Source organism: Chiroxiphia lanceolata, chromosome 3 (assembly GCF_009829145.1).
Source record: "Chiroxiphia lanceolata isolate bChiLan1 chromosome 3, bChiLan1.pri, whole genome shotgun sequence".
Classification (NCBI taxonomy): Eukaryota; Metazoa; Chordata; class Aves; order Passeriformes; family Pipridae; genus Chiroxiphia; species Chiroxiphia lanceolata.
Genome location: NC_045639.1, coordinates 79,977,545 through 80,002,993, shown reverse-complemented (window position 1 = coordinate 80,002,993; position 25,449 = coordinate 79,977,545). Strand labels below are relative to the sequence as shown.

The 25,449-nt window shown below is 36.5% G+C and overlaps 1 protein-coding gene across 2 annotated transcripts in view; it reads right to left on the bottom strand.

Moving 5' to 3' along the window:
• RNGTT (RNA guanylyltransferase and 5'-phosphatase) overlaps positions 1-25,449 on the bottom strand; it is a 177,664-nt gene that overhangs the window by 21,800 nt on the left and 130,415 nt on the right. For both annotated transcript variants that reach the window (XM_032683713.1, XM_032683714.1), the window contains one exon: positions 11,282-11,348. In XM_032683713.1, coding sequence (XP_032539604.1) covers positions 11,282-11,348 — 67 coding nt within the window. The remainder of the gene's footprint in view (positions 1-11,281; positions 11,349-25,449) is intronic.

Here is a 25,449-nt window from a genome sequence, read left to right as displayed (position 1 = left end):
CAGTCAAGCACAGGAGCTGGCCCCACAAACAGCTGTTGTCATCAAGGTATCCTCAATTACTCAGAACAAATTATGCTCTCTATGTGCAGAGGCACACCCAAACCAGGTTTGACAATGCAGTTATAACACAGGAACAGCTGCAGCAACAAATTACCATGTTCAAGAGCTTAAAATCATCATGGACAAATCATTCTCTCTGCCAGATGATTTTTATAAAACATAAGAAACCAAAACAAAAGATGGTGCCAGCCCCAAATCACCCACATACGGGAGCCAGAACACTCTCAAACACTGAAGCCTGAGGAAAGAACAATGTGACAAAGAGGACGAGGACAATAGCAAAGCACAACTTGCACTACATCACAAGAAATCTGGCAGTTTTACAATGACCTGATCAGTTATTCCACTGTGACAAGTATGAAGGCTCAATGCAATGCAGATGAGAAATATCTGCAATATCTATGCTCGTTTATTGCTAAAACAAACCTCTCATTCTCAGGATCTTTCTCAGCAATTTTTAGTTGGTAGTAAGCAATAACTTTATGGTTCAGAGACAGAGTTTAAGCCTTTTGTTTTGTTATCTCTTCAATATGGAAAATAAACTGTCCATTAATGTGTTATTTTAATGAGACATAATCTACATGTCCTATTGCTCGCATTTATCACAGTATGCTTTCATACCACTGGGCACAGGAAAGCTACCAGAAGCACAATCTGCTTATCGCTTTGAAAATACAGTTTTCAGTATGACTATGTCTCTCAGAACGGTGTCTGTAGGGGGTCAACAGTAAATACTTGGAAAATTACTAGGAAGGCAAGAAAGCAAATGAATTCAAGACAAAGGAATGCTGGGACAAAAAAAGAAAATAATGAAAACTAAAGTCTGATGGCACACATATTAGCTACTGCTGGTTTCAAATCTCATTATTTATCAAATGAAAGGAAATGGGAAACTCCAAATCAATCATCTCTAATGTGATAAAAAATCGCTTTTTGGCTTAATCATTGGTATTATGACAGAAGTACCCTAACCAAAAGAACCGAAGAAGAAAATAGGAATGGTCTCAGGGATTAACTTTGGAGGTTTTTCCTAAGAGTCATAGTAGATCAGTATTGCTGCTCGAACAGGGGCAGCAGACAGGACTGGAGGGGAAAGGAAGGTGTGAATGTTACATAGCATGACTGTGACTTCCCAGCACATACGCAAGTTTAGTTAGTCTTCCCTTACTCGTGCACAAGAGTTACACCCCATTTCATGCATTTACAGAGTCTCTCGGCTTGTTTACATCCAACACCTACCCAAGAGCAGCACTGGCTGTTCTTCTTCCAGCCTGTTAACTCCTGAGCTTTGCTACTAATGTAGCCATTGCTGCCACTTCCAATTTCTTTTCTTTTTTGCTATCATTGTTTTAAAATTAGTTACATGGCTCTGAATAGTCTATAAACCTCTGAAGTTTTAGAAACATTCCTGAGAACATCAGCTTCTCTCGGTTCCAGTTAGACTCACAAATTTTTAGTTTAAGCCAGAGATGCTTTATTCTTAATATATTACCACATGCTCCATTAAAAAATCCATACTGTCATTACAGGAAAACAGCTGAAGAATGACTTCAAAGAAAAAAAAATCTTTTTTTCTTCTAAACTAATATTTTAGTGAAGAAAACAAAGCATGTTCTTTGAAAGAGGACCAGAGCATCTCTGGTATATAATGCAATTCTACCTCTTAATGGAAAAAAAAGATGCATCTTTTCATATTTTTTGTATTATGAGGAAAACAAGCACTTTTAAGGTAACATTTAACAAGAAAAAAAGGCAAGATACTAAGAATGGAAGTACTGAAAGCCTTGTATAATGTAAGTCGTGGTCACAGCCATAGGAAAAGATAAGAAGGAAGAACTGACTGGAATACTGTATGTTAGTATTACAGACTGAAATAAAGCTCTATGCAATCAGTAACAGCAGAGACTCAGAAACATCCAACTGTACAGTTTCCCGATAAACACAATACATTATGCAGTTTTACATATCCTTATGAACTAGTTAAGTCTCACAGCCATGACTGCTTGTACTCTAAAATGTCACAGAGCGTGAAAAATTCAAGTAAGAAGGGCCATCCAGCCATCACCCAATCCAGCCTCCTGCTCTCAGCTGAATTAACTTCAAGGATGAGTCAGGTTGCTCAGGGTCTTTTCCAGTTAAATTTTGAAAATCTTCATGATTTTCAATCAGAGATTTTATGGTGTCTTCAGGCAACCAAACAACCTCACTGTGAAATTTTTTTCCTGGAATTTTCCCACTTGTCCTTCCCCAAGCCTCTCTGAGAAGTGTCTGGCTCTTTTTTTTCCTGCCATTTCACTTTAGGTGATGGAGGACTGCAGTAAGTCCCCCCTCTACTGTTCTCTTCTAAACAACCCCAGTTTCTTTACCTTCTCCTCATAGGCCAAATGCTCTACGCTTCATCCCGACCCCCACAGGAATCACTCCAGCAGGGTGACTTCTTGCGCACCGGGGAGCCCAGAGCAGTGCACGGTTACCCCACACGACTCTCACAAACACTTGAGCAGAGAACAGCGACCTTCCTCAGCCTGCTGGCAATGTTCTGGCTAAGAAAACCCAAGGTGTGGTTGGCCTTTACCACTGCAAGGGCACATGGCTGGCTTGCATTCAGTTTGTAGCCACTGGGACCTTGGGATGCTTCTCTGCAGAGCTGCTGAGCAACCACTTAAGGCTCCAGCTCACTCTGTCCCTGATTCAGGAATTTGCCTCTCCTGAACTTGTCAAGGCTCCTTTGTCAGCACTTGTTTTTCTAAGCTTTTTGAGAAATGAGGTATTATCATACTGATTTTGTATTGCTAGGATGTATTTGGAAGCCCAGGAAATGGAAGGCTTAAAAAGCTTCAATCTGTTCATTTTTACAATACTCATTAAAAGCATTTAAAGGTTTTCTTTCTTACATAGTTAATCTAGAGGTAAATAGAAAACCAAAAACCCTCAATAAATTAAGATCTACAATCAATTAGCTATTTTAACCTTCCCAGAAGGCTTCATTTACCCTATGCTTAGCAAGAACAAACTTGGATTGATTTTCAAAAGAAACCTACTAGGAGCTGAAATAACAAAAGCTGTCCCCACAAAAAAAATCATAGTCCAAAACCAAGCACCAATTATTCTATCTTATTGGCAGCAACAGAAAACTACAGAGGTAATCTTCCTAATTCTGTGGACTTCCATGGAACACCACATGCTTTACAAAGAACAATTTTTTAAACTGAATTCATAGGCATAATCATGACAAAAAGCAAAATGGGAACTGATCCATCAGAACAGAGAAAATTTATAAATTATAGCTCATTAACATTTTGTTCTTAGGGGCAGCAATTGTGAGAGCATACAAAATCACTGCTTCAGTTTTTGCAGTGCTAATGCAGATTTTCTAGCTATTCTCTTTCTGTTTAAATCGCCAGTTCCAAGGCTAGAGGTTTTTTTTTTTTTAATATTTTTCCCCTTAGTATGTCTATAGGGAATAAATATGCCCACTGTATGCTGGCTTTTACTGTAATATAAATGCACATATATACAATATATTACTATTTTATTTATACTATTTATACTGCTGGTGTCTAACATTACCAGGCAGGACTGAGGGCCCTAATATTCCAGGATCTATACAAATACACAGGCAGTCAGGACCCCTTGCACTTAAAGAGTTAGCAAGTGCTACTGAGAAAAGCTGCAACAATGAATGTCAAGATGTAGAGAAATATAAGGAAGAAGTCCAGCGATAAAGAATTAAGTCTTATGCTTTTTGTCTTTCCTAGTTAATTCTTAAAGCAATGGTTCAAAATTGTCTTATTTTCAAAATAAGCTAAATTTAACAAACATATAACTTAGGAATGAGCAGTGGGTGATTTTTTGGTAGCACCTTACAACATTTTCTAACTTGCAGTTTGTTCAATAAATCCTCTCTAGCACCTCCCTCACCTTCTTTACAAGATACCAACTGCGTGGGTAGGGTAGAATATCTCAGATTCAGTTACTGCTCTTGTGGATTCAGAATTTAGTTATTGAATATGTTCAGATTGTTGTTTAGGACACAAAGTCCTTGTACCTGAATTAGAAGATTCCGAGATGCCTAAGGACTCCAGGTTCCATCAGGTTCACTTCAAGTCCTAGGCTGCCCTCCTGAAAACCCTCTCACTGCTGAGAATTAATTTTATTTTTAATGTAAAACATTCCATCTTTCCTGCTAGAGGCAAACACAGTCTGTAACCCTATGCCAGAGCACCCTGAAGATAAAAAATAAGATGCTGAATTTGACTCAATACTTTATGTGGAATCAGTGCAGAAGAAAGGAATGAGTGGAAAAGGACAGGTTCAGGCTCCAGAAAGCATTATTCCACCATTGTATGACTTGTCATGAGAAGACTGCACATTGTCATCTTGTACCAATAAACATTAGGAACAAAGCTTAGATTCCCACTACATTGAGAAATTTCTTTTGAAATCAGCTCCACTTTTTAAGTGTTGGTGCTAAAACTGTTTCCACATGTTGACTTCTGCATGACCCACAAATATAGGTTTCCATAAAAGACAAAAAGAATAAGGAAAAGGAAAAGAAGGATTTCCTTACGTAGCTTCTCAACAGTCCAATACTAGCAATTCCAACGATGCCCAGTACAGCTTCCACAACTAAAAAGAGGATATGAAAATCCTACTGTAACATCCCACAAAACTCTATAAACATAAGAGCCACCCACCAATTCTGTTGGAAGACTGCTAACAATAATAAATATATGTAATTAATGTTGATTACTTTGTCCTAAAGATGCAGTTTGAGGTTCAGAAGAGGTAGAAAATTATACAGCTTTATCCTCATTTTGTGTCTTTTAATTTAGAGTGACTGCGTTTAATGAAATGTAGAGAGACAGATTATCTGAGTTTATCATCTTTCACAATCATTAAATTATACAATTATCACATTCCTTCTCAACAGTGTCAATGTGTTTGTTCCTAGTGGGAGTTGGATCTAGATCTGTAGCTCTCAAAGTGTTCTTCAGCTTTCAGAATAAAATTATTTCTGTCTAGCATAACCCATTTATTCTCCTATCATCACTTTCCCAGCTTAAAATCATCTTCTCCCCTTCTTCTTCCCCTCATACCTGTGGTAACTCTGCTAATATAAAGATAAAACAATCCTTCTCTGACAGTATCTTGCTAAGCTAACCAAGCGAGTTACCATTATTTGTCTTTGACAGGCCTCTATTCCACCCTGTGGTGTCTCTTTCAGTTTGAAATTATTTGTCTTCACCGTGAACAACCAAAATCAAACACTTACAGATAAATCTGTATTTCCATTTTCTCAGAAACATCTCACTTCAGAAATTCTAGGGCCATATTTGTTGTCATTTTGAAGCTGAAGAACATGATATCCTTATATCATATTCTATGGCATTCCACATCACATAAAATACAATTACAGCACAAAACAGTAAGAAAGGGAGATAGGCAACAGAAACAATTCAGACTACAACTTCACTACGATAAATGAGTAATCCTTTCTTGCTGTGGTAGTGAACACAAAATTCTCTGTCAATATGCATGAAAGTACAGTAAACAAAGCATAAAATAATTAAGGCACTAACATACTCTTAGTGGCTGTCAACAGGCACAAACGGAAAACTTGTAAACATTTTTTGCTACGAGACTGTACAGACCACACGGCTACTCTGGAGCTATGTCACGACAGCAAATGAGAGTGTATGGCGAAAGCTGGACTAATTCTCCTCCTAAATTTGGAGTGGTCTGAAGAGCTGTACCCTAAACAAAGGTATCCCAAGCTTTGGGATCATGAAGTGGTAGTAGAAGTCATTGTCATTCAGGGAAGAAAAACATGCCAGTTTCAGTCGAGAAATCAGCAGCTAATCCTAGCTTAAAAAATAAGCTCTTGAGAGTAGCAAGATCATCAATTCATTCCTTTTCCCTCTTCTTTCGGGAAAAGACTGTTTGGTAAATTGTGGCCAATCACTTCAGTAATCAACTACAGATGTTTGACACTGCTGAAGGAGTCATGAATGATGATGTCTCGCCTGGTTCTCAGACATCAGTTCAATTCAGCCTATGTGTGTGGACAAAGGTAAAGCAGCTATGTTGAAGATGTTTCAGCTATTGGGAACATTGCAGTAAAATTTCTGAGGTGCTGAAAAGTTGCCTGCAGATCTTAAAGGTGGATGAATTTGTATTTGGAGGGTCTACACATTTTGATGTGATATGATCAGAGAAATAATTTTGGGGTGATTGCCTGCTGCAAGGCCTCTTTCTGGCAGAATTCCATAATGCTTTATCATGTTTCAAGTTAACAGTGTATTTGCTAAGGGAAAATGAGGCAGTTGGGCAAATAATAGCATAGAACGAAACTGCATTCCCAGAGTGTAGGCAGTAAGCTTAGCTGCCTCAGCAATCAGCAATACTGTTCCCAACTTAAATAAAATCACAGAGAATGGCTACTTAGGTGCAGGTCAGAGCAGAGACCTTGATTCCTTTCTAGTCCTTGACAGCAAGGCTGCTTTAACTACAGCACCAAATTCCTCAGAAGCAAACCTAAAACTCATAATCTCTCCACTGGGGTCCTATCACAGAAAAAAAAATACTAAGAACACACTACTATCTCCAAAAAATTCTTTTTCAAAGAAACTGTCCTCATATTCTATTAAAGCAAACAATTCTATTTTGAACAAAGTAGTCTTTATTATGAAACTTTCTAATAACTGCTCTTAAAACACTAAAAATAAAACAGTAGTAATTAATCTTTTTTTAAATGGTAATTTAATGTGTTAAGAGCCCAAAAATGAAACTAGTCATTAGCTTATAGTAAAGACTGCCAGAAGCTTCATTACTGATTAATAATGGAGAACACAGTGTACTGAACAGTTTCCCCTAACCCCAGAAGTAACTAGGAACTGAATCGTAAAAGCTTACAATACTAGTAAATTGATTAAGCAACATAATTTTCTGTACAGATATAATTATTGCATATAGTGTAGCTAAATTTTCACAGTAATCTACATTGATCAAATCTCTAGTTTAAAAACAATGTGTCACGTATGTTATGAAGAACTCTTTTCCTGTAAACAGGTTAAATTCCCAGAAAAATACCCTTCCATCGGGTGACTATTATGTATGCTGGGACAATGGATTTATTTACTTCTAATAAACAAAAAATTTCTATGATAAAGTTTTTGCTTTAATACCTTCATTGTTAGTAAAAGAATACTAACAATATTTAAGGAAAAGATATTGAAGAAAGATTGCTAGTTAATTCCAGCTAATGTCAACACTTTATCTTGCTAATCAAGACTGTCACTTAGAGAAACCTTTTTTGTTTCATCAAATTTACAGGAGATATTTAATTAATACGACCACTTAAGATATAAAGTGATGCTAAAGAAAACTGCAAATCACTGAATTGCTCAGAGTTCTTTTAATGAAAGCAGAAGTGTATGACAGTAACTACTATTAATACCACTACTAACATAGCTTAAATGGGAAAAGAAATGGGAAAAGAAAACAAACATTTATGGTGAAACTTCTACAATACCTTGAACAGACACTAGAATTAAACAACAATTTATAATAGTTTTATTTAGAAACAAAATGAAATTATTAAGAGCAACTACCCTGTATTAAATAGATTTCTTCAATATAATCTTAAAGAATAATCCCCTGGAAATAAAATGATAAGCCACTAACACAACAGAATTTGAACTAAAGGATGAATTCATTTAAGAGTCTCAGAAGCTAAAGGAAACAGCCATCATTTTTTTAAGCCACTGAACTTACTGAAACTCACTAAATATTACTCTAGAACAAGAGTGATCACAAACACAAAGCAAAACTTTAAAGTTCTATCATGAACTCTGTTCAAAGTAGCAACATACAAAGTCCTGCAATACCTGTGAACTAGAGCATTATTAGAAAGTTCCAGGCACATCCCTCTAGCCAGTAAAACACTGTTCATTCCCCATTTCTTCTATCTATCTGCTACCAAATGCAAGATTCTAAAGCTTGAGGAGTGAATGCTTCACATTTCTTTTGTATAATGAAGTACAGAGATCAAACACCTAACAAGCACAACCACAGATACCACTGAAAGCAAGTTGAAGAGGAAAATCAGGTAATTTCAGTTAATCTTACCAGTTCGGCTATGTCTCAGAAACATTATAAATATTAATATATATTAATGAATTATTAATATGAGAATGAAAGACATAGAAAAATCATCCTAAAAGAGACGTTAGTATTTCAAACTCTTTTCCCAGAATTGCCATCTACAGTCTTCATCATCAAAGACACCAGTGCAATTATCTCCCGCACAGTTCTGGAAAATCAAACTTGTTTGCTTTTGGGAAGGGATACTTTGATAAGGAGCTTCTCTTTTGCAGTTTTGCAAATGCACATAAATTGAAACATGAATTTATGAGTACTAGCATGGCAGTTTATATGTTTACTATGAATATTTCAAAGCCCTGGTAACGTTCCTACTTCTGCAACTGAAAGTGCACTAAAATGCACTGGAAGTACTGCTGTCTAATAATGGTCCACTTTGAGTAATAAATCTATGCTGACAGACAAGTGTAGTGGTTTGGGGCATTCCTTAATGCACACTTTTAGCAAAAAATACCGTATCTTAATAGAATACATAATACCTGAGATGTTTGCAAATGAACATGAGTGGGTAATTTATATTACAAGAGAGATCAATCCATCACACAGTATGTAAAAGCACAGCTGACCTAAAAGGTTATAAAGACTCTGCCTTATATATATTCCAAGACAATATGTGGTTCAGCAGTCTTTTAACTGGTGGAATCATTGGCAAATGTGTATTAAAGACCTGAAGAGCCGCTGGAGGAAGAATGAAAGAAATGCTTTGAAGACCTGAAGAACTGTTGGGGGGAGAATAAAAGAAACTTGTGTCAACAGTTACGAAAGACCACTGTATATCTTCAGACTACATAAACTCCTTTTCCAAGCACCAACTCTTAATGTGAATTAATACTCCCTTTCTTTCTGGTGCTGAAGATCTCTATGACATTGTGATCCCATCACTCTACACCAGTTCCTCCTGCTGCCATGCAGACAACATCCTAGAATCTCAAGCAATCAGATAGGAGTCTCAATTTCAAAAGCTTTTGTTTTTGTCAACTATATGCCATTTCCCAGTTGAAATTAATAATACAAACAACAAGACAAGTTTACCACTTCAGCATTGCCTTTAGCATCAGAAGCAAATCAAAGCAACAGTGTGCAAACATACATTCACTCATATATATGCCTACAGCTCCAAAAATAAAAGTTATGTTTTATAGAATACAGCTCACAAAATTATCTTATTCAAACTTGGCTTATTCAAACATATCAATGTAATCTACAGTAATTAATTACCTACTCAAATTAAATGTATGTCAGATATCTATCAAGCATTGTACTATATATAAGGCAAGAACTGAAAATGTTATTGTGCCATATCTTCAATACTGTGCCATCCCCTACCCTAAAAAAGGCATCAACATAAATACAGAAGGGTATGTAGAACAAAAAAAAAAGGGGTACTGATTGGAGATACAGAATGGTTGGATACAGAGAGCAATTAAATAAATTAAGTTTCTGTAGTTTGAAAGACGCAAGACTGGGGTAATGTGGAGGAGAAGACAAAAGTCAAACTTTTCACCAGTTCTCTTGTCATAAGGCCTAGGTTAAACCCAAAAGAATTATTGGGTAACAGATTTAAAATAAAATATCTTGTGATAGTGTGGCTTTGTATGTTGAAAATTTAGTGGAAAGTCCCTTAGGCACACTCGGGGAGGGAAGTCCAACTGAGTCTACTAAGCAACAGGATGCAGATATAACTTCCAGCACAGAAGACCTTGTATGCTAATTGCAGGAAACTGTGAGCAGAAGGGCCTCTCCCGGGCTGCAAGTGATAGGAGGGGCACCACTGCTCACTGCAGGCAGCTGAAAAGGGGTGCAGTATTAACCTCTTTTCTCTCACACCCACCCAGTAAACTTAAACTCTTCCCAGCCATAGGGAAAACCTCCCATTTTGCTGCTTATTATTCTTAGAAGTGGATGGAGCAGGCAGAAATGGGCCTCATTTGGAAAAGGAGAACAGTTAGAGAACTTTCAGAAGCACTATTCTGAAGAGTTATCACCAAAAATATACAATTGTATTTTTGATGAAACTTCTGGCAATATGTTTCATAAAAGAAACATTTAAATTGTTTGATTATTAGCCAAACTGAATAATACACATGTAGGAACTGGGAAGATGAAAGAAAGGGAAATGGGAAGATGAAAAGCATGCATTTGTTATTTTAAAGTAATTTTAATACAGTACCAAGGCTTAAGCTATAAAAAGTACTTGTTAGATACGGTTGGGAGTACTGTTGTTTAGTAACATAATTAGGGATGGTAAAGGAACACATCTGAGTTTCAGAAATTTAAGTTTCATTTTGATGTAAAACAAAACCAAGGCTTTTAAAATTCTGAGAGGCACAAGCATATGCACACGATGGAGGCAACAATGCAGCCAAGAATGCAGAATATGTAGTAATTACAGGTATCATCTGAGAGATGGGAACATTTCCGCATTCTAAAATAGATACATTTCCACATCTCAGTGTAATGACTGACATGCTAATGCCTCCCTCTCTTTGTTCTACTAAAATACCCAGGAAACTCATCAGAATCAGTCCACATATTCTTGCAAAACATTTTTGTTTGCAACTGACATGACAATAATTAATTAGCAACTGGCAATTAGAAACACAAAACCATTATAGTACCACTGAAGGAGAAGAAATAGTAAGTCATAAAAGACATATGATTTTCCAGCAATTGTATGAGTCTTTCATAATAAATCTAATAATACTGGGAAAACAATCTGTGCTTTTTACTGTAGTGTCTTCCCTGTCAAGGATCACTTAAAGAATTACAGGGCTTCAAAAGTGGCTTTGTTTTGAAATCTCTCTGACAAGACAACCTTCTGATAATTAAACCAGAGTCAAAATTAATCAAAAGATGATAGGAAAAAATAAACTTCTTTGTCAAGTGTACAGATTAAACTAAAACCAAACCCAGAATATGGTAAACATAAACCAAAGTAGCACTATTTCCCATTATTTTTCCTGAAGCCATATTGATAACTTGAAGCCTGAAGTTTTCTAAATCATACAGAAGTGAAATAACTGAAATAACCACCTCCCCCCCAGCTCATTAATCATACCTTAATTTGTGCAAAAGGTCTGTCAAAGTTTCCAACATAAAGAAGACCAACATTCTGGGTGAGTAGCCTAAAAAAATGAAAAAAATCTTTTAAGATATCACTTTACATCCATAAGTTTTTTTCTGCATCTCTAGTAGTTGTTACCAAACCCTAGCAGGGGTAACAAGCTTCATCACGACAGCAAGAGCTACCTTTGCAAATCTGATTACACAACCTTTTTTGAACTACTACAGAAAAGGAAAGATGTGAATTAAAGATGGATGCACATGAGTAATTTATGTTTACAATGCAAGCAGCTCTTCAATAAAATCATTTCACAGGCTTCTTTGTGATGGATGTCACTCAGTAATGTGGAAGAATGGCAGGTATATGCTTCTTCTATTTATTAGAGACCATTACAGACAAAGAGACAGCAAGAGAAAAGACTAGTAAACACACAGAGAGCAGGCCCAAGAGCTAAAACAGATTAAGACATGTAAAAGTATGCACAGTAAGACAAAAATGACATCACTACAAGTAGAGAAATAACATAGAATCTCTGCATTATTGTTTAACGGCTTGCTAAATAAGAAGAGCCCCAGATACAGCTTGTGTCTGCTGTTCTCTTCAACTCTATAAAGTCATTGTGCACACCACTAAGATCCAGAGGGACAGTGGGATAAGCTGACTCAACTGACTGTTGATACTTCTGGAAAAGAGTTTGATTTCTGCAGATACTGTGCAAGTCAATGCCATCAGTACACAAACTCCAAATCCCAGAGGAGCATTAGAGCATTGCTGTTACAAATGAGCTGACAAGAACATCACTGGCCAGTAAAAAGGGCAGGAGAGCGCTGTGCTGTTCCAACTGGACAATTGCAATTTTCCTCTTGCCCATTGGTCATTCTCTCCAGACAAAGTCAAAACATTCACAAAGATAAAATAAGTAAGAAGAGGTGGTGAACTATCATCTTCAAAAAACCTTTCTGTAATTAGATATGGTATACAAAAATTTCCAGGACACTTACAGAAATACCCAAAGGAAGGAAAGAACAGTAAGGATCAGACCAGATCAGCCACAGTACAGACAGGCAAGTGGCTTTCTCCCTTTGCCCATTAGTGTGCCGGACGAAACTGGGAAGACTTGTACTGTTTTGCAATGGTTCTGCAGTATACAGAATTCAGGATAAGCACATCAAACTTATTTTCAGTCAAACCAGTCAAATTTATTCAGAACTCATGTGTCTAGAATTGGAATATCCAGCATACTGATCAAACCTTCTCCTAGGAATATAACGCAAAATAAGAAAATATTAAAGGGTTTTCTAAATGGAAAGAAACATGTGGGAAGTAATTAGTGAAAAAGGTTTAAAGAGACTCTGTAAAAAGGATTCAGGGTATGTCACCATATTTCAGAGAGAGGTATCTTAAAGCAAAAAAGTATTCTTAGAAAGAACTGCACATAATTATTATAAGACAGAAAATAAAAACAAAAAAATCCACTAGCTGTATTTCTAGTAAGAGACCTTAAGAAGAGAAAACATACAGTGTGATTATTCCCACATGGTCATTCTTCATGTTTCCTTTACTGGATAAAAACATAGGACTATTAAAAATCTAAGTCTTTGGATGGCTTTAGTTAGAAGTAATGAACATCCAGGGAACCTTAAGACTGGTCTTTCCAGGAGACTATACTGTTGTCTATACTGTTTAACTTGCTATCACTGATGTACACTCCAAACGAACTGCAAGAATTGGCTTCCTTAATCAGACTGACACTGACACAGCACAAGTTGATTACTATTTATTCACCTTTCACTGCCTTTTCACGTGCTATTTACATGGCACTTCAAAAAAGCAATGTTAATTCAATGCAGTGTAAGCAAAATATTTAGGGTATAGAGTTCTTTATAGCTCTCCCTTGCTTAAATAAAAGGTTGCATTCTGTGTTTCTCTAGTTTACACATTCCTCTTGAGTTACGAAATTCAAAATTACATCACCAATATGCAAAACCACTCAGTTTTCATATAAGAACTCAACACGGTTGAAATGAGCATCCTAATATGATCGTAATTTAATGTCCTGAAACACTCTGGTTTTCTGCCCCTAAATGGTCTGAGCAATTAAAAAATTCTAAATCTCATCACTAGTATAAACTCTTTTATTCAGGGTCTTTCTTATGGGCCTAATCTGTGTATTTCAGAGACTGAGGTCACACAGAAGAGTCTGGAGAGGTAAGCAGGCTGTGACAAGAGTCACTTCTGAGGCTCAGGATAAGCAAAGCTACTGCAAGAGTGTATTTTGAGCAGTTTGTACACAAACCAATTGTGAGTTTCCCTCTAGGCTACCTGCATCCTAGTGCTGCTGTGCAGACTATGGAAGGAGGTTTCCAGAAAGGAGCATGCACAGAAATAAAGAAACAGGATGGAGCCGGGAGCCGCTACCTCTCACAGGAGCAAGTTACTGCAGATTAGCTGAACGCAGTAACTTGCTCCTGTGCGAAGCAGCAGCTCCTGCGCTTGCTCTGTTGCAAGAGCGGCGGCACATTGTGCAGGAACACAGACTGAAACTTGCAGCTCTAGCCAAGAGCAGAGGCCAGACAGGCTTGCAAAGCAGGGAATATGGCAAGAAAAATACAGTGTGTGCAGCAGAATGGCTGAAAAGAGGTAAGGTAATTGGCATTGGAAAGGTGAAACATGCCAAAGGAAAACGATGACCAATGAACAGGCAAATAAGCTTGAGGTGCCTGGTTTCTCGGGAGGAACGCTGCCCTGCAACAGGCAGTGGTAGGCACCCAGAGCTTCCAACAGCACTGCTTTAAGTTATTCACTACCCCTGTGAAACAGAGCCTGTAACTCCTTCCTTAAATTTTGACAAGAATGCTCATAAAATCCCAGAACTGATGACAATTTATCATATAATAACTTGCAGTATTTTGGGACACAGGGATTATTTCCACTTTACAGTCAGAAGCAGCAAATAGCAGCTACAGTGGTGCTGGGAAATGATCTAAGAACTTTATCCTTCATATGCTGTGGGCAGATTTGCAGTCTTCACAGAGGTTGCTGGTGAAAACATTTCGATATGGAGAAGACGTGTCTCCAGAGTGGAATAGTTATGAAGCAAAATGGAGAGAAAAAAAAATCCTGACACTCAATGGGGCTACTGACCCTTGTGCACAGCTGCATCTTTATTGCTAAGAACACCTCAGCATACACATTAGTGGCTGATTAAGGCAAAAAAACGGAACACGCACCGTTTTAAGTATAAATTGGAGTCAGGATAAAATTTTAGGAAAATCTGTGTGACCACACTCACATTCTAAACTCCCACATTTAAAATAGCTTTATAATAGGGATTAATATTAGTTATGGTCTGAATGTTTTTATGTTTGGTTTAAAATATACTTTTTGTGTAATAAGCATATACAAATACTTCCACTGATATGCTCTGTATGTGCTTTTAACTGCCTCTAAAAATCACTCTGGATGCATTTGCATTTCAGGGAGAAATGACCGTCAGAAGTCATGAACACAAATGAACAACAGCCCTGAGAACAGAAGCAACACCTTTGTAAGTTCAATAATGGTATTTTCAAACTTTGGAAGTTCTTCACGGATAGCTTTCAAGATAAAGGTAACTTTCATACCTAGTTTAATAAATTTTGTATTCAATTATGCAAAGAAATTATCCCAGTATGTCATTATTGCACATGATGACACAAGCACAAATAAAGCACTATGACACAGTAGAAAGGACACCAAATTCATGTGATGCAGTTGATGTCCTCTTAAGAATATAATAAATATTCTGCATTTATCCTGTGGTCACTTAAACTGGGAGACGAAACTGTGCGCTGTGTTGCAATATCATAATCATAGAAAGAGAAGCAGTTTCTTAAGTAGTTTCTTGAACTGTCACTTGAATTCCCCTATGGTGACATTCCAATTATACTTTACTTCTTGCTTATGATAATCATTCCCCATTGGTTTAAAATTCTAATCATGTATTTTCTAGGAATAGGAAAAGAAGAAAATCAGAAAAGCATAGAGAATTATAAAAAATTATGTTAAGGTCAAAAGAATTAACTTATATTTCATTTTTTTCAAGATCATTAATTATTTCATTAATTTAATTCACTGAGTATTGTAAGATAAGATAGTGAAAATAATACACTAACTATTATGAAATATAAAACTATATAAAAGGATCCAACAAGTTCTAGAAAAAGGCTAATAACAGGGCTTGTGAATTTAAACTGACATGCATATATGGTCTGCAAACAACATGTATTTCATTTTGTTCTAGAAGTACAAAGAGTCAAAGAACTTGACAGTTCACAGAAGCAGTAGTGAACCCTGCACGCAGAATACTGACAGTGGCAACACAGGGGCTTCCCAGGCAAGACAGAAGAGCTGTCTCCCGCTTTCCACACTGCACTTATCAAACCACTTTTTCAGGCTATGAAGATATTCTAACAAAATTTCTTACTCATCAGTCAAGCAAAAAAACTTTTTTCATGGACAAATAAAAGCTATTCAAGTATAATTATCATAGTAAAGAATAAGCAAATAGACTGTATGCCTGATTGAGGACATTCTTCCTCAAATTAGAGCACAAACTGAAAAAAGTTATGAAGGAACTGGACAGCGGGTTAAACAGTAAAGATGCAAAAAACCCTGGGCTTGAACATGAGGTGAAAAAGGTTGGGGAACAATACATTAAAGTGCAAAAAAGACATCGCAAACAGTTTTATAATGCTAAATTCATCTCTGCAATAAACAACCCCACAGAAATGTAAGCAAACACCTTTCATTCGATGAATTCTGAATTTGCAGAATAGTCCGTGTCAAGTTAATGGTGATGGCAATTAACATAAAAGTGCATTCCAAGTAATATTCACAAGGAAAAATGCAGTAGATAGCATAAACTACAGATTTGAATTTAACACCCTTTACCTTCCAACAATAGTACTCCAATAGTGTGTTCCATTAGTCATATTAATAAGCATGGTGCTTTCAAGCACATGCAACTCAGGCAAAAATACCAGTGTTATGTGCTAATTGCCATGCAAGCTCCTACGTGTGATACTTGAAAGGCTTCACTGAACTACCTCACTCCCTACAGTAAATCACTATCTGTCATTGACTACTGATAATGAGAACCTAGGAAATAACTGATCCCTGAAAGACATAGTTCCACTGAATAATGTCACCACGGTTATACACCAAATCAAACAAAAATTACATTTAGAGGGCTTGAAACTGCAAACTGAAATGACCTCATATATACAATAATGGTCTGCAAGCAATTCTAGACTGTCAAAAAGAACTTACCAATATTAAAGTTTACTTTCAGTTAGTAGGGTTTGTGTTATTTTTTGAAAAAGTGTTTGACTGTTATGTTGGTTTTTTGGGGGGAAGAGGCGGAGTAGGTACACAAACACTTTCCTAGAGACAGGGACATTTTTCAAGACACATTCTTGCACTCCATAAATAAAACCACAGACGTTTCCAAAAGCACTTCTTTTTGTTTGCTGCCTTTATGTCTAGTGCTGATAATATTTTAATGTTTGTCCAAAGCCTCTGTGGCTTTTTCTTACAGGTAAATTACATAAAGCAGCATTTTGACTACATTTACATATAACCTATCCATAAAAAATAGAAAGGAAAAGTAAGTAGAAACAAAAAGTACCTATTAAACAATCATGCCCATTCCTCCACCAATGGAATATTACTCCCTGCAGTATAATGAGCAATTTGGCCAGGCTGGCCATAAATTATCTGGAAAATGAGGCTGCTTGACTTTTCCTTTGAGAGATTATTACATAGTTCAAGAGATTTCACTATTAGAATCTATTTCTAACAGTAAACATCAATTTTTCTTTCTGAATATCATCCCTTTCTCCTCATTGAAATATGGGATAGGAGTTAGGAACTATTCCCAATTTGCTGAAAGACTTGCTAGACACGGCCTGTGCTGTAACTCTGCCCAGATTTGTCCATGTATGACAAAGCAAGAGCACTTACACAGCTCTGGACTCACTGGAATGTTATAAATACACATTATAATCTAAGACCCCATAGGGTCCTTTCACCTTAGCCATCTTTTAAAAGGTAACAGACACCAACAATATCAGCAAATTCAACTACCAGAATTAAGTGAAGAATTGACACCGTAATGTGAAGCTTTGTATCTGCAGACTCAATAAAATAAGAAGTCTCATTACATGTATTTTGAAGTCAAAACAAAGACGTTTTCAGTCTCTCAGGAGCTACTTATGAAAAACAGATTTCAAACTAATAAGATATAGAAGAAATACATGAGATAATGAAAAAAAAATCTTAGGCATATCCAAGTAGAAAACTGGTAAAAAATCATTTAGTAGATTCACTTGATCATGTGGAAATACAGGAAGCAAATAAGAAAGACAGAGAGATTGCTAAAAACCCAGTGGATTTTTTTGTATCCACTCTAAAAATAAAGGCATCTAGGTAGGAACACGTGGGGTTTTTAGTTACCAAAATGAAATGCCTGAAGAAATAGAGGTACTAAAAGAAAAGTTCTGGGATATATTGATAATTAAGACTGAATAAAACACCAAGCCCTGATGCAACATATCCAAGATTTCTGATGTTTCTTAATATGGAGGGTCTGAATTGCTATTAAAAAACAAATCAAGTCAATTTTTAATAGCCAAATAGGGTAATTTCTGCAAACTTCTCAGAGTCCTACCCTTTAGCACAGCATTGTTTAGCATGCCTACCTTGTCCACGCATGGCAGTGCTACTTAGGAGGTTGCACATCCCCTGCACTCACACTGTGGCTGCATCTGCCTCTCTTTTGATCATTTTAATGAAGGAGTGCTTAAAAACTAATGGGTGACAGGAGGAGCACCACACTGACATAATCGATTCCGACTGCCAAAAGGCTTCTGTTACAGTCTTCTTCCACAGTAATTTATTAAAAAACACCATAAAACTAGGCAGTAAGTACTTTTATATGGAAGACACTACTTACTGTTATGGATTGAACCCTGATTAAGAGACCGGACAGGCAGAATAAATGGTCAGTTTTCATCTTGGCAAAGGCCAAGTGACTATTCAATTTATGTAAGAGACTGTTTAATATATTTATGAGCAATCAGAAAAAGTCACAAACAGAGGAAGTCTGCTGATGAAGCAAGTTATGAAGCAGTGGCTGGCAACTTTAGCTAGATTACAAAGTTTATCACTTTGAAAGGAAGCTGATATCGTATTTAGAAACATCCATACAACCTCAGCATTACTTTCGTCTGTGGCAAAAGATACATGCTCTTTTGTGTATGAATGAGGGAAAAGTACTTACACCATTTAATTAAGGAATGTATCATAGTGTGTATGAACCTGGCAACTAGAACTCTGTCATTTCCTAATGTTTAAAGGCTTGATTTCAAAGCTCACTGAACTTTCTTTCCACATGTGGTTTTGTCATTCCTTTGTCCTTAATCTTTCCAATTAAAAAAAACCCAAACCAAACCAATAACAAAAACCCCACAAAAATCCAACAACCAAACAAAGAAAAAAACCACACACACACACACAAAAACCCCAAACCCCCAAACTTCTGTCCTGCACAACTATCCTAAACCACCCAAGTAGAGCTGAAAATTTAAACATTCAGCAATTTTAATACAGGTTGTTACCACTGAAAAAACATGACAAAGAACTGGCAGGGAAGCTATGATGGGGTGATCTCATCTGGCTATAATTTTCCCCACTCTGGCCTTCATTTGTCAGCACAGATGCTCCAACAGTCTTCTGGTTTTCCCAGTGCCCTGCATGCCACACCGCTGGTGGCAAGACCTCGTGGGTACCCCGAGTAAATCAAATGGTACCAGTATCCTTTTGACAATGCAGGGCAAACCAGATTGATCAGGTGATCTGTATTTAATTTCTTGTAACAAAAGAACAAGGAGTTATTGAATTATGCCAATTGAGTGAGAACTCAAATCTGATAAATACTTAATCACTAAACACATAATTAGACTGGAGCTCACTGATGCCGCCCTGGTGTGCAAGAGAAACAGGGATTGAACATGCATGTGCATAATAAAAATACCTAGAAACTAAAAATTCCCCTTAAAATAAAACAGTAGAGAATATAAAATTCACTTGTCTACATGGACCAGAGATATAATCAGTATGAAAATTCCAATCTTCTTAATAAAGATCCTCCATGGGAAGGCATCATGAAAGAGCGCACTTAGCCATACATATGCACACTGCCAGACCACTCCGACTGATTTCTTTTTCTTCCTGTTTCCCCCCAGCACTTTAATCATTTATTCAAAATAAATGCTTTATTAATTAATCATGCACAACCAGAGAAATTATTGAATTACAGTCTACAAACCATTTAGGTATGGGTTCACGGGGGACTATGCAGATCACAATCCCAAGGTGAAGCCTGTAATGAACAACGAATTGTTTGTCTGGAATTAGGATATGCACCCAGCTGCCACTCTATACAGACACAAGTGCCACCAGCAGAATGCATGAACAGCCATCTGCTACAAACAAACCTACCACCCAAAATAAGGTAGGAAGGCTGCCAGAGATGTCAAGAACTCTACTGAATGCTTCACTCTCATTACTGAAACCTGTATGGATGGTGCAGGACTTAGGTTCTCTGATCATTATAAGATTAAATCCTTCAGCATATTCATTACACAAACTTGTAAATGAAATTTCTTTTACAGAAATCCTTCAGTAGTAATAGACACAAAAGTAGTATTCTGCTTCTAAAGTATTAAGAAATGCAGCTGAAGTACTTTCCTGGGTGTGACAAAAGAAAGGACTATCACCTTGTAATACCAACTATCAACACTTTAATACCAATTATTGCATCTGTAATCTGGAAAGCATTTGCAGGAAAGTTGTCCTGTCTTTCTGGTATATCTGCTTAAAAAAAAATTTAAAAAATCTGTATCCTTACCCATAAGGCTCCTTTCTCTATAAGGGAAATCACTGCTTTGCTATCAGGGTGCTCTGCCTCACTTCAGAACTGCCACATCTCCTCCAGTAACCCCTTTCTCCATTTCTCTGTCTTTCCTTTATTTCTGGCTCTAATGCTCAGCTGCCCTTTGGTTTTGTTTAGTACAGACTTTTTAAGCTGGCTATCTCACTCCAACAAATTCCTCCCTTCTCCCTTCTTTTTTCTCTGAACTTTATCAACATTTATTCAGATTCCCAAATTTAGAGGGGAAGCATCCTTTTGTCAGAGCCACCAGGAGGGGAGTAGGAATGCACTGCGATGATAGCAGCTTTGACAAGGCTAAGAAACGGAAGGCAGACAAGATTAGGAACAAAAAAAAAACCCTCTGCGATGCCTCTGCTCCACACAGAGCATTTGCTTCACAGCAAAAGCTCCCAGGTTGACAACTACTGTTCCAGTTTCTCCTGAGCAGCTGTGATCTCTACGCCAACATAAACCTGAGGCAGTGACTAAAAAACACACAGGGCACTAGTCAGGCTCCATCTTCCCAGGCACTTGGAGTACGGTCATATCCAAGTTCACTAACACCCCAAGAAGTCCCAAGCAGCCAGACCCACTTCCCTGTTGAGGGCTGAGGAAGAGGACCAGGAAGCATCACCTCTCCTAAGGAGATGCTTCTACAAAATTTTTCATCCAATATAACCATATTGCAAGCTCCTCATATGCTAATAGGTATTCTTCTTTTGCAATGTCAGCTTTTTAGATTTTATTTAAAATTATTAATCTATTTTGTCACACACTTCAGGTCTAAAAGCTGAAGCTTGCAATATGAACAACTTGCAAAAATGTATCTTTTCTATAAACTGTGGGAAAAAAATAATTGAATTGTTCATAAAAATTGCTGTATTATTATTATCGAAACAGAGCATCTTTTAATTTACTGTCCTGAATGATGAATTTTTATTGTGTAGGGCACAAGTGAAAGAGCAATTATGATTAAATGCAAACTGGATAGGACAAAAATCTTCCAGACCCTGGCTGATAACTACTACTGATTTAACTGGTATCAGGACCTGCTCTGTCTCTTCTTTCACCTCTTTCTGAGAAGATTTATGTAACATGAATAATTAAGTTATTAATTAACAAATGTACAGTAAAGCAGGGTTTTTTCCATTTTGCAATATGCCTTCAAGACATCATTTTTTACTGCAAGCAATTTTGCATGTTTTCTTGGACTATAATTTACACTTGCCAAAAAAAGCCTGCTTAAAAAAAATGAGTGCAACATGGTTCAGCATATTTCAATTTTCCAAGTAGAAAATCCTCATTGAGGTTTTATAAGCTATCTGCATGGATAATAAGCCTTTTAAAGTAAGCTAACTGCAATTAATTACAGGTATTACACAAAAAAATTTCACCTTGTGCATTAAAAAACCCCCCAAAAAACCACAGACCTGTGAAGTTAATTCAAGTCTTATTTAAGGTAGGACAAAGTCTCTAAGAAAAAGCAGTATGTTTCCTTAGACTAAGTGATACGACTAGGAAAAATAAGGACTGGAGCATGCAAGTTAATCTCAAGTATGAAGAAAGACTTTGATGTTTCAAAATTTGGCTGTATTTTTAATATCTATATGATAAGCACAACAAAATAACATAAACTATTGCCTTTTCCTATAATACCCAGTCTTAGCTACATCTTCAGACCATCAAAGAGAGAAACTTATCAATCAGCATACAGGAATGCAATTTCAGCTATTTCACGGAAATTCTATGCATTTTAACCAGTACTTTAATCACTTTGGAGTAGCGACTGATAGCAAATAAAAAATAATCGCCTTTACTGGGAAACCAACCCTGAAGACTCACATGCAAATATGGGTGAGAGAAGTAAAGTAGAATGAAAAAAACTTGAGCAGGAACACAAAATTGAATCTATCTGGGAATAGTAACACAGAAACGAGAAGACACAGAAGAGAGAAAAGGGCAAACTGGTAGAGCACATATTAATGTAATAGATGAACGGGAAACCTACATTTTAACATATCCCTCCTGTCAAGTTTTATACCAGCTAGGAAACCCAACAGCTGTGTGCCTCTTATCTTCTTTTACAATCTTGTTTCTTAAAACAATTGCAACTGAGGAGTGGTCAAAGTTATTCTGTTTACTCAGTTATTACAGATCTGTGCTCTGCGTCTACCTGTCCCAGCAAAGCCCCTGGGAACAACTCTTTTTGGAGGAATTCAATTTCTTTTGGACATTCCTCTGCTACATTTTACATGCACGGATTAGTGACAATGGGATTACATTGACAGTTTCTGCAATTCTGCTTCTTTTTGGTCTAAATATTTCATTTCAAATTCAGAATATTGCTTTAATTTTTCACATGCAACACCTACACTGGAAGAAGACTTATCCATGATTGATTTAAAATCCACAGAAAAAGAATTAACTCTAGGTTAAATTTATATGCACACACCTTTCTGAAACAGTAGAAAAATATCTATCAGACAACAATTAATACAAATGGTGCAAAATCAAATTTCAATTGTTCCTTCAGAGGAATCCTTTATCTGTTTAAAAATTAAATAGGCCATTCCTTTTTTGAAGCTACTTTCAACACCACCTTGTTATTACGGCGAAGAAGATTTATTATCAAGCAGTAAACAGGCCATTTCATTCCGGTATAAATCACTTAAAGCTGAGAGAATGTAATTATTGTATTTGACATTTGAAAACTAAAAGAAAGGAAAAGTGAATTGTTTTCCTTAGGACCAGAATACAAAAAATGGTTTTAGACAAGTTAGAGAATTCTTGATCATTATTAATGTTTAATGAAGATACCCTGGCTAAACTAATCTGAGGGAGAAAAGAGTGTGCAATCTTTTCCTTGAGAGCTCGTGGGTAAGAAAAAATTTCACAACTCTCAACTTTCTCAAGCTTGCACACATGGTACAAACAGATTTTCTGCAATTGCCCCAATATCCCAGCCATTTCTGTAGGTCCAAGCTAGTCTGTTTTCACTGCAGTTGAAATGACAGTTATTCTCACTATACATTATCCTTTCTTCATTCATAGGTTTTTAATAAAACCCACCTTTCTCTAAGCTTATTAGTAGTTTTGCTTATACAGAAAATTGGTTGGCACGTTCAGAAACTCAGAGTTATGGGGGTCAAGGGTGTTTTTGTTGTTAGCTTTATGTATATCAAACTTGAGTAGAAAGCTGCAATAGCTAGCAATAAATAAATTACAGATTATCTAAAATGAGGGTAGAGGAGGAAGTTAGGTAGAATTAGGTTTCCTCCACCCTGCTTCTTCCTTCAAGTTACCTTTCCCACTGCTAATATCATTCCATAACTTTTGTATTTCTGTCTTTTCAAGTCCCCTTGTTGATTAAACTTAAAGATGAGACTTTGTCACAAAAAATGAAAAAAACCTGCCAACTTCTCTGTTGACAGAATTGCTGGTTTAGAGCTTTAGAAACCCACCGACTTCTCTGTTGGCAGAGTTGCTGTTTTAGAACCCCAGACACCCAGTTCATGAAAAAAATTGTGATTCTGGAGCTATTACATCAGAGGAATTAACTTTAAATAACTACCAAACTCTTGCCCTTTTGCCATATCCATACCAGTTTTTCTGTCAGAAACATCTTCTATGCACTTTGTTTTGCAATAAATTCATACGAATTCAAACTGAGTGAATCAAAGGAGTAATTCAGGTTGAGCAATAGCAGAGATATATTTTCTGCATGAAACAAGAGTAAGTAACTAGATCGCACTGTTTAAATATTAACTTGGCAAAAAAATGCAAAAGATAAGCAACTTTGCAAAGTCTACATCTATAGCATCTTTATGTTATGCATTTCTGGATTGTTTAAAAACCATTTGGTATGAAACTTCCATTATAAAAGAGTCATCAGTTTCACAACATAGCTTTCAGCAACAAACGCAAAAATTTGGACCAAATGCTGTATAAAATCCTTTGGGAAATGAATGCTCCTCAGTCTGTACAGTGGAAAGGAGCAGAACAGACAATGCTCTATAACTTCAATTTTAGTTCTTTTCTGCAGTCGTTAGGGTTCATATCTCTTCCTCAGGCTTGTCCAGTAAACCTGTCAACACTCTAAGTTTTTAAGTAATTGGTACAGGCTATGCCATGCTTTTTTTTTACTCAAATGGAAGTGTTTTACAAGTGTAAAACACTGGACACTCCTCTTGCCACAGTCTGGACATAGGCATGCCTTGACAACAGAGGCTCTATCAAACCACAAAAATTTGTCAGCCAAATAACATCAAAGAATCTTAACTTTATCTCTGAAAAAGGCAGGATATCATCTTCAGAAGACACATGGAAAATTCCTCCATGCTGCATGTATCTGAATATTACAAAGAAACAACTGGTATATGATATATGAAAAAAATTAACTGTGTAATAGCTTCCTCTTATTTTTAATATGAGAGAGAAATTAAGGTAAACAACAGAGAAATTATCCCCATGCAGAAACCATTCATCATATCTTATTATATGGCTGAATAAAAGAGAAAAATTATCACTTTTGAATATCTCATTTTGGTGATATATTTCAAATAACTGAAGCTTAATACTTCTGCTATTAAAACAAGCTGTATTTCTGACCTGTCTTAAGTGGAAGAAAGCATTTGCTTGTTGTACCATTGTCTCTTCTAAAACAAAACATTATTCTAGTTTATCATGATACAGAATTCATCTTTTGAAACATAATTTTCTTAACACATAAGTAATGTGTGAAGATTTTTATCAAAGTGAGTATTGTGCAGAAACCAAGCACAAACACCCTGCTCAGTAAGACTTGAAAGCCATTTCTGCTTCTTTTCTTGAATAAGAGCAGAACGATCAACAGTGAGTCCTGAATCAGAACTGTGTAAAGGTAATTTTAATCACAAATCAACAAGTCGGAAGTGTTATTGATGCATTAGCTGACAAGAGTTAACCATATCCATAGTAAATTTCCCCTTCTGGAGGGGACATAACAGTTCAGAACTTTCATTAAGAGATATCCAATTCACTTGTGAGTCTACCTGTCTTGCTCTACTCCACAAATCCAGCAATCTCCTACAACTGAATATCCACTTTCATGCAGAATTCTGTACTCCTAAGTAAAAAGACTAAGAAACTGATAATTTGAGATTTGATGCTTTAACATTCACCAAAAGAGTGAAGTGCTTTTATAAACATC